Source organism: Pelodiscus sinensis, chromosome 6 (assembly GCF_052426305.1).
Source record: "Pelodiscus sinensis isolate ZL-2025 chromosome 6, ASM5242630v1, whole genome shotgun sequence".
Lineage (NCBI taxonomy): Eukaryota > Metazoa > Chordata > Testudines > Trionychidae > Pelodiscus > Pelodiscus sinensis.
Window position 1 is genome coordinate 97,882,602 of NC_143057.1, and position 17,295 is coordinate 97,899,896.

The window sequence follows — 17,295 nt, forward strand, 5'->3', positions numbered from 1 at the left end:
AGGGTTGGCACTGGGGGCTCTGGGGACTGGGCTTTTGGCAGACCGGTAACATTTTATTTGCACAGTCGCATGTTCATCATTTGTATAATGAATATGCAAATAAAATGTTGTTGGTCCGCCAAAAGTTTGTGACTGGGTTTGCTGTCCCTGTATCTAAAAGATTAGGAACCACTGATGTAGTGTAATGTTGAAATATTAAAGACACCAAACTTGTTACAATAAGATGGTTAAATCCTGTCTATGTTAAAAAAGTCTCAGTGGCATAGCTGTGTTAATTGTGTATCTGCAAAATCAGCAAGAAGACATGTGGCACCTTAGAGATGAACAGATTTATTAGGGCACAAGCTTTCATGGGTAAAACCTATTTTATCAGATGAACTGAAGTGGAAGTCACACAGGTAGGGGTGTATATATTGTGTTCATTAGGCTAATCAAGTTAGAGTGGAAGTTGCTCATTCATGGCATTTGGTGTAGAGATGTGACTATTAACAGGGGAAACTGCCTTTATAGTGTGTTAACCAATTAAATCCTTATTCCGTCCTATATTGTACTGACTTTGCAAATGAACTCATTCAGCTGTCTCCCTTTGTAATTGGGTTTTGAAATTCTTTTGTAACCATCCAATGTGATCTTGAGTTTGTGTTTTAATAGTTATACAACTTTAATTTTTTAAATCTTAGCATCTTCTGTTCTTATATACTTATTGCCCAACCTATCCATATTTTCCAACAACTATAAAAATTTAAATGTAAAACTTTTAAACACTGAGCTGCAAAAATCGATAAATATTCTAAAAGCTTAAAACTGAATGTAATCTAGCACTGTGTCAATTAAGACCATTTGACCCATGCAATTAACTCAATTAATCATAATTGCAATTTTAGTTACACTTTTAGAAACAGAATCAATTGAAATGTATTAATTATTTTTGGATATTTTTCTACATGTTCAAATATACTGATTTCAGTTACAACACAGACTACGCAGTGCACAGTACAATATCTTTTATGCCACCATGTCAGTCTTGATCTCCTGGTTTTCAGTTTCTGTCTCTTCCCTACAGAGGGTGAACTCAGGGCGCCCAGGCCACATAACCCACCCACCTGGGGAAGGGCTAGGACAACCCCTCTCCGCTCAAGGTCCCACCTCTTCTCTCAACTGAGCCAATGCAGAGTGGACGGAGAGGCACAGAACAACTGCAGCTGCCTTGCTTCCTGTCCCCCATCGCTGCCAGTCTGTGTGCGGGGCGGGGCGCGGACCTCTGCTGCCGGCACCTTCCAGCCCCACTAGCCCCCTAGCTCCCTTCCAGAGCACTGAGTGAGGCAGCCCAGCGACAAGTGGACGCCCGCCTGGGCGCTCAGTGCGCGGAGGGGACGGGGCTCTCCGCCCAAGGCACTCTGGGAGATGTAGTTTCAGAGGGGTTTGCATTAGTGTCCGTCTGCAACTGAAAAAACCATACAGAAGCAAGGAACAGTCTGATAGCACCTTAGAGACTAACACAACATGTAGATGGTATCATGAGCTTTCGTGGGCACAGCCCACTTCATTGTTTTTAGTGTGGTTTTTTTCTAGGAGATGTAGGTAGTCGCTCAATCCTGCTATTTGCCCTCCCCTAGAAGAGGGCCCGGGAAGAGCCTAACGCAAGGCTCTCTGGGAGTTGTAGTCCGCCGGAAGCAAGCGTTACCTTCGCTCGCCTGAGAGACTCTTCCAGTGAAAACTTCCGAGCCCGCGCGCACTTTGGGCTCCAGCCGCGCTCCCCGGCACCCGCCCCACCCTTCCTGTTTGTGCTTCGGAAACGCCGGGCTCTGGACTTCGGCCGGCCGGGCGGGCGCGAGGGAGCTGTGGTGGAGCGCAGGTCCCGGCTGCTGAAGGTAGAGCTCTCGCATTGATGCGTGCTGGGCCCGGCGCTGCCGTTCGCGGGGAGCCTTGTGTGGGGGGCTCCTGCCTCGGGCCAGCAGAGCTACCCAGACACAAACAGCCTGTAATCGCTGCCCCCAGCCCTTAGACCCTGTTTTGGGCGCTGGCTGCAGTGTGCTGGCAAAATCCTCCCTCGGAGGCCAGGGGAAAGAGTTATGAGGAGAGGAGCGTAGCGTGGCAGGTAGCTGTTTCCATATGCAGAGGAAAGGTAAAATCCGAGCCCCACTGCTATGCAGGGGAGTTTTGCCATTGAGTTCAGAGGGGCTAGCATTTCACCGTAGATCTTTATTGCTTTTCATTGGCGGCTGCGATTAAAGTGACAGCCACGTTTAATAGTCGCAGTGACTATTTTAGAATTGTAGGTAACAGATCTTGTATCACATGGAAATGACAGCTGGAGCACAAAGCTTGGAAACGAAGTATCTTTAAATGAAGCAGTGGTCAGCATGAAACTACTTTAAACTGGACTGAACTAGGCTATAGCCACAAAGTTGTGGAGAGTTAAGCTTTTGTTATTTTGTGGTGTGTGTATATATATAACAGTGACATAGAGCTTATTATTTATCTGCATTGATGAACAGTACAGCATGTATTGTGATAGCCATAAAGTCTTGCAATGCTCTGAACTGTGTGACTTACAGCATATGATACATATCTCTGTTAACAGGGCTGCCCTGTTTTACACATAGTGCTTTTTTGTGACAAAGTTGTAGAGATTGTATGTACTGTTGTAATGAAAATGAATGTGATTGTGCTCTATCACATCATAATAAAATTTAAGTTAGCTATGATAGCTATATATCTAGAATTAAGTGATTGATATCTTCTACATCTAATGTAAAAGCTGCGTTGGAGAGATTAAAAGACTTGAGGGTCCACGAAGTGGCTAGTGCATTTCCTGGCTCTGTCTCATTCAGACCCTAGAACAGAACACACATTGATGAGTTTAAATCAGTCTTATCATCCAGATGTTGCCTATTCTGCTATTTCCCTTCACCCTAAGGAAGGTAGTACAAGTTGTGAGTTGGTCTGTGGAGAAGATAATTTTTTTTTAATTGAATGTAGTTTGTAAAAAATCTTTTCAGATAGTGTCCAGTAATATTTGCAGAATCTTGAGTTTTTAAAAAGGTTAGGTAAGTTACACATTCAAATCATTCTATTTTAGGCTAAGATACATTGGCTGACTACTGCCACATTTATTGATTTGTTTCAGATACACTTCCTTGGAGTCTGCATTAGGGATTTCAACTTGTAGTCAACTATACATTTAACCAATAAGTCTAGGCTTACTGGGTAATCTTGTTGATTACATGCCTCTTCCCCCCTCAACCCACGCTCTTGCTGCCTCTGTATCAAAGTCAGCAAGAGGGAGGGAAACAGGAGCTGGCTTAAAAGCTGGTTCCCCTCAGCACCAGCTCGGCTCCGCAGTGCTGCTGCCTCCTGAGCTCTCCTTGGACAGAAACTACGCCATCTCTCATGGAGCAGCCTCTGTCTGGAGTGAGCCTAGGCCCACCGTGCATGGAAGTTGGTCTCCAGTAGCAGCCCCTGTCCACGGGAGACCCAGGCTCGCAGTAGACAAAAGCAGCTCCCTGGGAGGTGGAGCAGCTTCTGTCCACAAGGAACTCTGGCCCATCACAGACAGAAGCTGCTTTGCAGCAACCTCCCATATCTCTCTATGCTGATGGGGGGGAGGCAGCACTATGGAGCTGGTGCTGGGGGGAACTGGCTTTTAAGCCAGCTCCTGCTTCCCTCCCCCTTGCTGCCTTTGATACAGAGGCAGCAAGGGTGAGGCTGCTGCTGCCCCTTTTCCTCCCTCCCACAGCAGTCTATGTCTGCAGGGAACTTGGACCCCCACAGATAGGGGCAGCAGTGTGGGGTAACAGGTCTGTGTGGGGAGCTGATTTTTAAACTTGCTTCCCTCGCAGACTGGCTCCTGCCTGGCACCCTTTGCTGCTGCCTCCGATACAAATGCAGCAGCTCAGGGTGGAAGGGTGCTCCCTGGGAGTAGGCGCACTGGCTGCTGGCCCCATCTCTGGGGACTATAGAATAGTCGAGTAACCAATAAGAATTCATGCGGTTGTTCAACTATTCAATTCCCCGATATCCAACATACCTCGTCTACACCCTTTTTATGTAGTATTTTCTTTCACTAATCCAGTATATATTATGTTCTGTGATCAATGAGATGGCCTGGAAATGGTTTAGTTAGGAATGATGCATCATAATTTGTCAATACTTCAGTTTCTTTTGAGTAGATTGTACCAATTTCATCTGACTACTGCCATTAACATTAAAAAACTACAAGTTTATTTCATTATAAAAATGCTATGAAATCTCTTAATAGGAGTTATGTTTAAGCAGACTGGGCCATCTGTGGTTGGTTTCCAGCCAAATTCAAAACTGGTCAAAGAACAGAATTTAGGAAACTAGTTTAAGTACAGTAGCTAAATTGTTAAAAGCCAACCCACCAAACCAAATCTCACAAGTCATATTTTAAGTGTGTTAAAAAGACATGCCTTAAATATGTTTAAAATGTAGTTCTGACATAGTTTAGCTTTGTTCATAAAGACTGGACAAACCATAGTGGGCCTTTTTACATTAGGGAATCTTAGAAAACTGTTTCTAACACAATATGCACAGTTTCAAGAGCTTTTGTAACAATGGACGCCTCTTACTCCCAGGGGAATTATGTACCAAAAATTTTAAATTCTGTACACATTTTAAAATTTTACAATTTGTGTCAAAATAACACTGCATAATCACTCCAGTTTCAATTATTTAGAGTTTTATTTCAAAATATCTGTCAGTAAGTAAGTCTGTAACAATACAGATACTCACAGAAATTCCCTTAGAGATAGAAAGTTAAAGAAACAATCCTGCCCCTAACCCCACTACTTTTCTGCCTCCTTCCTCAAGCCCAGACACTCATACTCCCTCAACCTACCTCCCCCCTGGCCCACACTCACGCACATCCGTTCCCATGTTCAGCCCTCATCTCACCTCCCATGGCCCAGAGACACTCCCTTGTCCCAAGAGCTCAGCTGCTGGGACCCCCCCCCCTTGCCAATATGCTCTCACTCCTCCCTTCCCCAGCTGCTGCCCTCCCAAATGAGTTACTAACACCCCCAGAGCTCAGGTGCTCCTTCCCTCAGTTCACACACCCATGTCCCATATTTCCCAGGGATCCAGAGGGAGCAGCTGAGTCTTATGTCTCCATGGAATTTCCTGTGCACTACTCCTTCCTTCAGGGTGTGCTGGGAACTGCACCTGTTGGGAAGTCCTCCAAGATCCTCCCCCTAGTCTTGTCTTCTATTTGGGAGCTGGGCTCTCCTGGATCCTGTGGCCCCTAATGATGTTCAATAGCTTTGCAGACCATTTCTGTGGGGGAAAGTAGGAAATTATGTGCACCTAACATTTCTATGCTGCACAGTGGCACAGAATTCCTGAAGAAATAACTGAGTGTTAATGGAATTTTGTTGTTACAAGTCTCCAGGAAGAGTAGGTCCATTAAGTCTATCTGTTCTGTTGTGTGGTTGTATTACCCAGGTTAGATGTCTGTTCTAACAGTTTTGTATCTGTCACAGGGTGGGCACTTACTCCCATATCACCTCCTGCTGGTCAATTTGGGAATTGGTTCTTCAACCCTGGAGCGACACCTTTCAGCTAGTGTCCCACCTGCTGGTACCATCTAGGTCAGAGCTCCTGCACTCTAGGGTCCTTCCCTCAGGCTTGGTTTGTTGGGGGCAGGAGACAATTACTCCAGCCTTTTTATGGCTTCTACATATCACCTCCATTTAGTTAATGAGTGTTAAAACATACATAAATACTGTTTCTAGTATTTGTTTTTAGACCAGTGCAGATAGGACCTAAAGAAAACTATCTCCAGCTAACTGTAGTTGCAGACTACCAACCATTTCACCTTGATTACATATTAACTTGAAAGCCATGTTGATCCAAAGCTAGGGGAAAAAGACTTTTTTACCTTTTCTTCTGATTTAGGATTCCTCAAGATGGCCTCAAAGGTTTGTGTTTACTGTATGATTTGTTTTCATTACAGACTGAAACTTCCTAGGGTGCAAAAGTCATGAGTCACGCACTCAAGTTACAGGGTGCGGGATATGGGGTTCAAACTCTACCTCTTCCCCTGTCCACTACACCGAATCTCAACCGGGCATCTTTACATAAAATAAAGAAACACTTTGGCTGTCTACACTACGGTGATTTATCGGAAAAAGGTACGCAAATTGTGAAGCGCAATTTGCCTACCTTTCCTCAATAGTTTTTTCAGAAGACTCTTCAGAAATTTGGCCTGTCTACACTGGGCCAGATTTCGGAAAAGTCTCTTCTTTCAGAAGAGCCCTTCTTCCTCTTTCGGAAGAGCCCTTCTTTCTCGTGGAAGGAGGAAGACAGGGCTTCCAAAAGAGTGTCTGCTTTTCCACAAAAAAAGCAGAAGAACAGACGTGTTCCCTGGATGCAGGGGAGTGTTTCCAGGATACCTCCTGTATCTCAGAAAACCCCCATAGTGTAGACATAGCCTGCAATAACACACAAAAGAGTGCTAAGCATCAACCAGTACAGAGATCTGTTCCCTATAGCAGTGATCTTACACATACTACTGAAGCCCAAACTTTTTCCAGCTGTAGACATGGAGTAATAGCTTTGTAGCACAGTTGAACTGATTAAAGCTTTTTGGAACTCACCCATGGCATTGTGAGGTTTAGGAAATTAACTTCAAATATTTAACAAATATTACCCGTCCATTTTGAAAGGCAGTCCTAGGACACTTTAGATTATAAACTTTCCCAGGTATTTCTGTAGCATATAATTCACATAAGCATCATGTGCACAGTTTACAATAAAACCCTTTTGAATTCTCAGACAACCCACAGGTTTTTGATCAACAGCATCCATCTCTTACCACAAGTTCACATATCACTCACAATTGTCAGCCAGTTATCTCACCAAGTACTCTTCCTGAAGTGAGACATTCACAATGTAGCATGCTTTCTATAAATTGCTAGCTTCTTGACAGCTAAACTTAGGCTATATCTACACTAGCATTTTTGTCAGTACAACTTATGTTGCTCAGCTGTGTGGGAGGGGAAAAAACTACACCCCTGACTGTCATAAGTTGCACTAAGAGAAGCACCAGTGTGGACAGCATTATGTCAGCAGATGCTCTCCTGTGGACATAGTTACTACCACTTGTGGGAGGGAATTTAATTATGCTGTTGGGAGAGCTTGCTCTGTCAGCAATGAACAACTATGAGAGCAGGGAACTGGACTTGATGTAAATGTGTAACTATTGAAATTTTCAGCAGTTTCATGTTTATAACCCCCCTCCTCTGCTTTTTAACATCCCTAATAACTACACAGAAGATCTTATAGCTGTAAAGTCACTAGTGTAGATATAGCTAACAAAATTGATTTGTAATATGCTTTGAAATTCTTGCGTGAAAAGCCCTAAATAGAAGGATTTCTCTGGCATTTCACAGCTGTCCTATATCTTATCAAAGGCTTTTTCATTAGGTCAGTGATTCCCTGAAGCTTTTTCCCTTGGAATCCCTGGCTACGTCTAGACTGGCATGATTTTCCACAAATGCTTTTAATGGAAAAGTTTTCCGTTAAAAGCATTTGCGGAAAAGAGCGTCTAGATTGGCACAGACGCTTTTCCGCAAAAGCACTTTTTTCAGAAAAGCGTCTGTGCCAATCTAGACATGCTTTTGCGCAAAAAAGCCCCGATCGCCATTTTCGTGATCGGGGCTTTTTTGCGCAAAACAAATCTGAACTGTCTACACTGGCCCTCCCTTTTGTGCAAAAGCTTTTGCACAAAAGGACTTCTGCCTGAACGGGAGCAGCATAGTATTTCCGCAAGAAGCACTGATTTCTTACATGAGATAGTCAGTGTTCTTGCAGAAATTCAAGCGGCCAGTGTAGACAGTTGGCAAATCTTTCTGCAAAAGCAACTGCTTTTGCAGAAAAACTTGCAAGTCTAGAGACAGCCCCCATGTATACCCCTGCCTTTATACTGAGGCACAGTAAAGTAGTCATGTCTACTTTTTTCTGTCTGTGCTCATCTCTCTCTCCACCCTCTCTCCCCCTTTTCTATTTTCTCTTTTTTTATTCCTATTTTTCCTCATTTACAAGGAAAATTCTGCAGTGTTTTTGTTCCTCTCTCTCCTCTAGAGATCACCAGAAGCCCCCACACCACTTTTGATGGTGAATTGTCTTATGAAGGCAATGCGCTATAGGCCACATTCCTCTTGCAGCTGAGTGGTGTTCTAAGAAGAGACAAGCTTATGCTCATGAGCTGTTTTCCAAGTCCCTGTATGTGAGAGTTGCTTCTATGCCCAGATCTATTTGGGGCTCCCACGGGCACAATAAAGATGAGTTTCAAGAGCTGCCCTCTACTTAACCTACTACATATTTATTGTGGAATAACTGCACTAGAGCCAACTCCTCTGTTTTCTTGTCTTTTCTGCCTCATGTCTTCACTGGATTAGACAAGGAACCCCAGACTGGAAAATACTACTTGTAGTAAGATGAAGGCCTAAAACATAAGCCAATATAGCACAGGCCTGGTCTGAGGCCTTGCTACTGTAAGCCTTCTGCCAGGCTGAGTTAATGGCAGAAAGGGTTGGGTTCAGTATCTAGGGGCTACGTCTAGACTACATACCTTTTTCATAGTTGCTAATGAAGCGGGGATTTAAATCTCCCCCACTTCATTAGCATAAAAATGGCTGCCGCTTTTTTTCGGCACGGAGCTTTGCCGGAAAAAAGTGCCAGTCTAGATGCTGATCTTGCGGAAAATAAAGCCTTTTCCGAAAGATCCCTTATCCCTCTATGAAAAAGGGATGTAGTCTAGATGTAGGCAGGGGCTCCCCTCCCAACAAGGTAATACAACACCAGCTCTAGCCCCCACCCTGTGACCTGGGAAATCTTACATATACCTCTGGGTGCCTCAAAGAGGCCATTCTTCCCCTCTCGCAAGCACAGAGCCTCAGTATAGCAGCAAACCTTTAATAACATGAGGTAACAGACATCAGCATTAACTTAGGAAAACACCACATCTCGGATTCATAGACCAAACATGAGTAAAGACCCTCCCCCCAGCCACAAATCCCCAAAAGTCCAACACCCCAAGAGTCTCTTAAGTCCAGCAACCCAAAAAATCACCCAAAGTCCAACACCGAAGGCTGTGTCTACACTGGCTAGTTTTTCTGGAAAATCAGCCGCTTTTCTGGAAAAACTTGCCAGCTGCCTACACCGGCCGCTTGAATTTCCACAAAAGCACTGACTTCCTACTGTAAGAAATCAGTGATTTTTGCAGAAATACTATACTGCTCCCGTTCGGGCAAAAGTCCCTTTTGTGCAAAACTTTTGCGCAAAAGGGCCAGTGTAGACAGCTGAGATTTGTTTACCGCAAAAAATCCCCGATTGCGAAAATGGTGATCGGGGCTTTTTTGCAGAAAAGCGTCCGTGCCAATGTAGACGCTCTGTTCCGAAAATGCTTTTAACAGAAAACTTTTCCGTTAAAAGCATTTCCGGAAAATCATGCCAGTCTAGACGTAGCCCAAAAGTCTCTGCCCTGGGTCAGTGCCGCCCCAGGGTTCAAAAGTTCACCCGGCAGGGTTTTACCATCCCAACCTGGAGGGGTGGTGATGGATGGCTCCGCCTCTCTGTAGGGTTCTGCTGCCGCCGTCAACGTGAGTCACTCCGCCACACTCTACCTGTCGTCCAGTGAACCGCCTCAGCTGTCCCATGAACTGTCCGGCTCCACCAGCCGTCTCGGTCCACTCCCCTGGCCGCCACCTGGTTGCTCCTGCAGCTGCTCCACTGGCTGTCTGCTGCCGCTCCTACCGGCCGCAGGTCATTCCCGCCAGCCGCTCTGCTGCACCCCCTGGGGCAAACTGCTCTGCTGTCAGCCTGTGCTTGCTGGTTGTCCCTGCAAGCTGCTCTGCTAGTAGCTCAGCAGCATAGCACCAGGCTCCCCACAACAATAGTGATTTCAGCTCTTTCGCAGTATAGCACCAGGCTCCCCACAGCACACAGTGATTTCAGCTCTTCAACAAGTTCAGCTCACAGTAGAGAAGCCTCAGTGCTAGTGTTCCACAGTGAAGTCAACTTTGCAGCTCACAACTAGACTTCTAATAGAATCTAAATTAGTTCTGATATTCTACAGAAAAAACAGAAGGGGGTACAACCAGTATTGTTTAGGCCCTCAGACAATGCCCCACCATCAAGTATAAGGACCTGTCTCCAACCTCTTTCAATTTGACTGGGTTTGGAACCCATGCCCCATGTGTAGTGAGTGCTCCTTAGTTCATGGAGAATCCCTCTGTCATAAACAGTTCCACCATTCCATTGTCCTTGATTTGCATAATCAGGGTAACAACACTTTTATCCCCCCTGCCTCAATAACAGAGAGACTGGGGATCCCACAAAGGCCAAAGTAACCATTTGGGCTGCTGTGAGCATATACTGGATGTGGTGGGTGTGTCTATGCAAATTGGGATCAGCCCCTGAAGTCTCTTTGCACCACTTGCCACAGTTCACCACCTGATTTCAGGATAGAGCTTACCCTGACTCCGCTTACACTACCAACAGTCAAAACATGGCTAACAAAGCTAAGCTGTGAGCAAGAGGCAGGCCCCTGCTCACAGAACTTGGCATGAACAGGGCTGAGAGAGCAAAACATTAATTAGTAATAGGCCCAGGTGTAGAACAGTAATTGGTACTGTTGAAAGCACATGGTACCACCATTTCATTAAAAAAGACATTGGAACCCACTCCCCATAGATACAGACCGAAGTTCAGGAAAGGGTCTAAAATGACAGCATAATGGATAGAGATGATCTAATCAAACCATGAGGTGATGGGTGATATCTAAGTAGCATCAGAGAGTGGTAACCTGACAGTGTCAGAGGGTAGCATCCTGATACGTCAGCAGTGACATGTAAGTTGTTAGTACCTGTATATAAGGTGGTATCTTGGAGGAACAGTCTTTGTATGACTGATGGGGGCAGTGGAAATTTCCCACTGATTGAGTCATTCCATTGTTGTGGGGTACATATGTGTAGTGGTTCAGTAGAGTCTACTGACAACTATTACTGTCGTTTGCTTAACAATAAACCTGGCCGTGTGCCTTTGATCCTTATCTGGTTTGTGGTCTTTGGGGGCTCTCTTGGGATCTGCTGTGGAGACTTAAGTGCACAAGCTGATACAGCCCACATCATTGAGAACACACGCAAGCAGCCTTCTGGTTATCATCAGCAGAGCCAGAGACCTGTGAGGACACCTTCTCCGCTGTAAATCCTGACCACCTCCTAAATAACCCCACTGCTTAGTTATTTCTTAGCATTAACACAATTCTTGCACTATTAATAGTATCAGCACCAACAAGCTTTTCTTCATAACTCAATTGGTGCTATACAGCTTTTGCTAATTTTAAGTTCTGTCTCTTCCTGTTTTAGTCATGGAATGTTACTTTGTGTTCCTGTTCTTATAGTTCATTTATTTCTTACCTTTCTCCCTTTTAATCTGTAAAGTATTCACTAGTTTCACCTGTGGGAGCCTACACCACACAGACTTCACTCATTGTGACAAACTTTTCTCATTTACAAACTTAAGCCATCTGCAGATCAGGATTCTCCTCAACCTGAGTTCAAATAAATATTTTAAAACACATTCTGATAAGCTCACTTCAAGGCTGCAAGGAGATTGCTGTACAATAAAACCTAGTAAACTGAATAAATATGTTTCATGAAAAAAGTCTCTTTCTGTCTTACTATAGTGAGTGTCCTATATTGGGGATTTGTAAGTATTGTAGGACTCAAGTTTTGTTTCTGCCATTACAAAATAAAGACATTTAGATCTGGGATTGTAGTTTAAATCCATCTCTGTTTTAAAGGCAGAATTCTGTAAAAAGAGGGAAAATGGTCTTTTGGCCAAAACACAGGACCATAAGACAAGAAGTCTAGGTTCTTATTCCAGACTCCTAGAGATATCCCATGTTGCTGTCAGTAAATCATTTAATCTTTCTGTGCTATGTGGTAAAGTAGACACTACAGCAACTTAATTGGTTTTTCCATCATGGTAGTTAATTTACCTCTCTGAGCGGCAGTAGCTAGGTAGACCGGAGAATTTTTCCATCCATCTGCTGATGTCTATTCCAGGGGTTATGCACAGGGCACAATTTTTTCACATCTTCAGCAGTGTAGTTAAGCCAACTAGACTTAACAATGTAGATCAGCCTCTAATATGTTTGAAAAAGAGTGGTAGGGAGGAATTGGAAGTGGCAAGGCAAGTTGCTGATGCCTTGGGAAAGAGGTAATAGAAGAAGCTGTGTGACAGGGTGCAGTAGCAGAAGTGATGTCAGATGGTAAGAGCCAGGTTTCAGGGAATTCAAGGATATGGAGAGAAAATGAAGTGGAGAGATTATGAATATTGGTAAGTTTTGTAGATGGAGCAGGAATTCTAGAAAGAAGAAGCCAGAGAAGGAAAGAGGCAGGAATGGGAGAATAAGCACAAATTGGTTAGAAAAGAGCTATTGGGACAGAGGTGGTAGCAGAGAATGAATCAACAGAGGGATGCTAACCAACATTAAAATAGAGATTGCCAGAGGTGAGACGAGTCATTAGAAGAGGATGCAGAAGTGTACATGGATGTAAGAGGTGAGGATTAACTAATCAAAGTCAATGGGATTTCCATGGACTATTTGATTAGTTGATAAGGACTAGTGCAGCATTCCACCTTTGAAATAAGATTGAAATGCCCAGTGCAGCCCCCCTCTTTCTGACAGAGGCAGCAAGAAGTGTGGGGAGCGACTAGTTGACTAGTGTGTTGACTATCCAATAAGCTTTTGCTTATCGGATAGTTGACTAGTCAATTAATCGCTTATCTCCCTAGTTTGGGGAAGAGCTTAGAGGAGAGATGGGTTAAAGGAATAGAAGATAATGCTTCTGGGAGGAGAGGTAGTGAAGGAAAAGGGGAGGAGACTTTGATGAAATAAGTGATGATGAATGTGTTGAAAACCGTGGGAGAGGCTGTGTGGAAGTGAAGTGAGGAAAGCAAATAAGCATTTATGGCAAAATGATGCCACAGTGCACATGCATGTAGGATAGATTTTCATTTGTAAGAAGATTGTCACATGTTCTCAATATTCAGATGTTTATCTGCCATATTCTGAGACACCTATGCATAGTTATGCTGGTATTTGTTGCCTAAGTTCTTAAGCATTTAATTTCACAATTCAAGCAAATATTGGAAATGATGTGCAGTATAAAGGATAGGGAATGTATTTAAATTGTCCTCTCCAGGATTTCCTCATGTCATCTTTGACACATCCACAAAATTCTCATTAACTCATTCATTGTCCAAGATTCCCTTGCTGAGACATGAAGATTAAAATAAAATTTTAGATTCCTAATTTTAAAGTTTGATTCTGATCCCATATGTTTTAGTTTCAAACTGTTGCAACTCATTTGAAGTCTGTGAAATTACACCAATGTAAAAACAACATAAATCAGATTAGAAGCTAGTCAATATCTTTTTCAAACTACCATGCACATTTATAAAGCATTTTAAGTAGAAATTTTATTAAGTGTGAGCTGAGCTTGGGGTAATGGGTTAAGATGAGGGAGGGGGTTCAAACTGTAGAAGAGTGCTCAGGGAAGAGGTTTGTTGTGGAAGGGGGTCGGTGTAGGCTCCAGCCAGACAGCTTATGCCTAAGGCAGCTCCAAGTCCTGGTCAGCAGCATAGCGACGCTAAGGCAGCTCGCTGCCTACTTTAGTCCTGTACTGCTCCTGGAAGTAGCTGGCATGTTCCTCCCTGTGGCCCCTAGGTGTCTCCATATGCTGCCCCTGCAACTCCTAGAGGCCCCATTTCCTCATGCAGGGCAGAGGCAACACACTGAGAGCCAACCCGCCACCTGCCCGACTAAGGGTCACAGGGAGGGATGTGCTGGCCTGCCTTTGCTCCGCTACATCACTGGACTTTTAGTGGCTGATCTCCCAGTTTGTCTTCAGGAGCCTCCTGAATATTGAGTCTGATTCCAGAAGACTGCAGAAGGGTTAGATATATGGCTGTGAACTGAAAGTAGTTTCATTGGAATCAGTGAATTTATTTGAAGCTTACACTGGTATAACTGAGAACAGAAGGTAGTTTCATGTTATGAAGGTCTGAACATGATGAAAGTTTAGAAGGAAATCACTATATTTAACATTTATTTGAATGCTGTGGGCCTGATTTTCAGTTGTGATTAGCATAGTTTGGGAAAGAGGAAGAGTGATGGTTGTGGCCCCTGGATCCTGAGGCCAGCTAGGAAGGGACTGATCTAGTCCTCAGCAAGGATGCTCTAATTCATTTCTGGCTGTTCCAGAAGCTGGAGAGTATTGGTATTTTGGTTGCGTCCCTACACTGGAAACAGTAGCATGCTGTAGAGAGACTCTGTGCCAGCTATCCACCACCCCAACCTCCTTCCTTTTATGAAATGGGAGTTTCTAGGTAGCTAGTTAACTTTCTGGCTGCTTTGTATGACCTGGATGAACCCTGTGCCCAGATAAACTCATAACGGTATCAGGACCTTAATTGCTAATAATTGTCTTGTTTCACTTGTTTAGGTCAGAATAATTTACAGGACCTACAAGAAAAAAATACATTATTCAAATATGGAAGAGGATACCAAACCTTTCCTGATCCCAGTTGGAGGTGATGAGGGTGATTATGGAATCATGAACATTCAGTTTAATCCAGCAGACCTAAAATGCAAGAGGTAAGGGGAAAGTTTAACCTTATACAATGATGATGATAGTGACTTACCTTTACCTTTAAAAGAAGATTTCAATGAAAATAGAAGCCAAACCTTTCTGGTCTGGTTATTTTAATAACTAAAATTCCTATTTTGTGTCATTTGGTGTTATTTTTAAACACACAAACACATCCTGAGTTGAGTAATAAATATTCTTTTCTGGAAAAAGATTTCTCTATGGAGTTTTGTGATACTGCTGAAAACTTAACAATTCAGGGAGGATAATGCAGGATTCCTGTCCTTTTACACAAGAACAAGATAGAAAAGAGATTTTGAAAGTTACCAGTACTTATTAAACTGAATAGATGTAGTGAGTACATCTTGATTCCCTTGTCTATTAAGACTTTTAACCTATATTATAAAATGTAAAACCTCAGACTTAAACGGTGAGATTATGCCAGTGACAAAATGCTCCTGGACCTCAGGGCTGGGGCTGTTGCTGCCACTGGCTCCTGGCCCTGCTGGGGCAGCCCTCTGTCCGCAGCAGGCTGTGGGCAGGGGGACTGCTCTTGGGGTACCAGTTAAATAGTTACCCGTTCACATCTCTAGTAATAGGTTGCTATCTTCTCTATGAACCAGCATTAGAGAACATTGTGCCAGCTTTACAGTTATTTGCTGATGCAGAGGGATGATGAGACTCAGGAATCTTGGGTTCTGTTCCATGCTTTGGAGGGGAACTGGCTTTAGTGGGCTTGGACTTTTCTGACCATTTCCCAAACCTTGACCCCTTTTGCCAGTTCCCCTCTAACCTGTCCTTATCTCATTCCTATCACTTCCCTAGCTCCAGATTCTAATCTGTCTCCTCACTTAGAAGGCTTTGTTCTTTCTTCTTCAGGTTTCACATCCCACTCTCCTTATCCAGCAAGTCTTCATCTCTCCATCCAGACACCAAATCCCAGTCGCGCTGCCATACCCAGTCTTTACCACCACAGTCTCCTTGCCCAGCCAGTCTCAGATCTTCCCTCCTAACTCATCATCTGAGCTGACTCTCTTTGAATGTAATGTGATGGCTTCCATTTTTCTCCTCCTCCCACTTTTTTCATTCCCATTCATTCCCAGTGCCAGTCTTCTTTCATAGGCTCCTCATCCAATCTCCGTGACTCCTGCTCCAACCTTCTTGTCCAGCCTGTTTCAGTTCTATACCCACAGCATGGCTCCTCAAGAGATGAAGGAGGAGGGGAGAAATATTTGTTGTCTCCAACTCACTGATTCTTAGTCTTAATCTCTTTACCCATCAAGTTCTAGTCATCCCCCTGTTCCTCATATTAGTCAAGTCTTCCCCATGCCCTCTGCCCCAGGCAACCAGTCCATCTCTGCCTATTTCCATCCCCACTTCTTAGTCCAAGACTTCTTAGTCCAAGAATTCTACACTCTCAACCCAATTGCCATTTCATATTCTAGTCATCCCTGGCAGCCTCCAGGATCTCTCTGTGTACTTCCTTATTCGCCCCCCCCAAAGACTGGTACTTTGCCCATTACATTCAAATCAGATCAATTCCTCTTTCCTGCTGCCTGGGCCCAGAATGGGAGGCTATTGAGGGCACAGGAGAAAGAGGCGCTCAGCTATGGTGCTTGGTCTGCCCACAGCTGTGATGGCAGGGGAAGTCTTGCTCATCTCCAAGCAGAAGCATGCTCGAACAAGTCTGAGGATCTGCAAGCTTCACGTTTTAAGAGGTTTATATCTTGCACAAATTTGAGAAGATTTTCACAGGGACAGCAAAAGACACATCCTTGACACAAAGGTCACCTTGCTGTCAGATTCCTGCTCCAGTGGGTCTTAAAGCAGAGGGTCTGAAAGAAAATGTTGAGGTTTTTTAATATGGGCAAAATGGCATACTTTGCTCAGCCTCGTTCTTGGCAATTGATTAACTATTTTGGCTGAAAATTTCCAAAAAAGTTCAGCTTGAGGCAGACATGACTATGGAAACAGATAGAGCCAGAATTGTTAAAATTTGACAACATTATAAGCAGCTGACAAGGTCTTACAATGGGAGGTGCTGGGAAAACTTAATGTTAGGTGGTGCTATCAGCCCTGTCTATTATACACATTCTTAAAATTCAAAATTATCGTATAGCTAATAGAGTAATATAATATGCCAGGTACAACTGCATCCCTTTAATAAATACTGACTGCAAGACAGTAAAAATATATTGAGTAAGTGCTTGGAAAAAGCCTGTATCACCATTAATGGACCCCCTGTCTAATCATCAGGTGGAATGAGCCGCACCACTTTCTTTTGTGAAGTTTACTGATTGATCTATTTTACTCTACTACTTTGTCTTTTTACCAAGCACTGTGTCTCTGGCTGCAATTTGCACAAAAGGACTACAGATGGCAACTTCTCTAAAAAGCTTGACTGCTCAGTAAGGATGTAAAAGAGTAATCGATTAGTCTACTACCCGATAAGCTTAAGATTATTGGGTAGTCGAGTCTACTACTCACATTCTCCTCCCCCCTTGCTGCCTGTATATGAGAGGCATATAGTTAATAGAACTTTTATTGACTACACGATTAGTTGACAAGGGCAGAAGTGTTCAGTCCTGACTTGTGCTGGGTCCAGGAGCTACAC

At 43.8% G+C, this 17,295-nt stretch overlaps 1 protein-coding gene across 2 annotated transcripts in view; it reads left to right on the top strand.

Annotated features, from left to right (window-relative positions):
- The first annotated feature begins 1,673 nt into the window (after positions 1-1,673).
- The window catches only part of SLC38A9 (solute carrier family 38 member 9), a 90,068-nt gene continuing 74,446 nt past the window's right edge, over positions 1,674-17,295 (top strand). The window contains exons 1-2 of one of the 2 annotated variants that reach the window (XM_006139553.5): positions 1,674-1,871; positions 14,538-14,689. In XM_006139553.5, coding sequence (XP_006139615.1) covers positions 14,586-14,689 — 104 coding nt within the window. In that variant the 5' untranslated portion in view covers positions 1,674-1,871; positions 14,538-14,585. The other variant, XM_006139554.5, reaches the window with a different exon arrangement.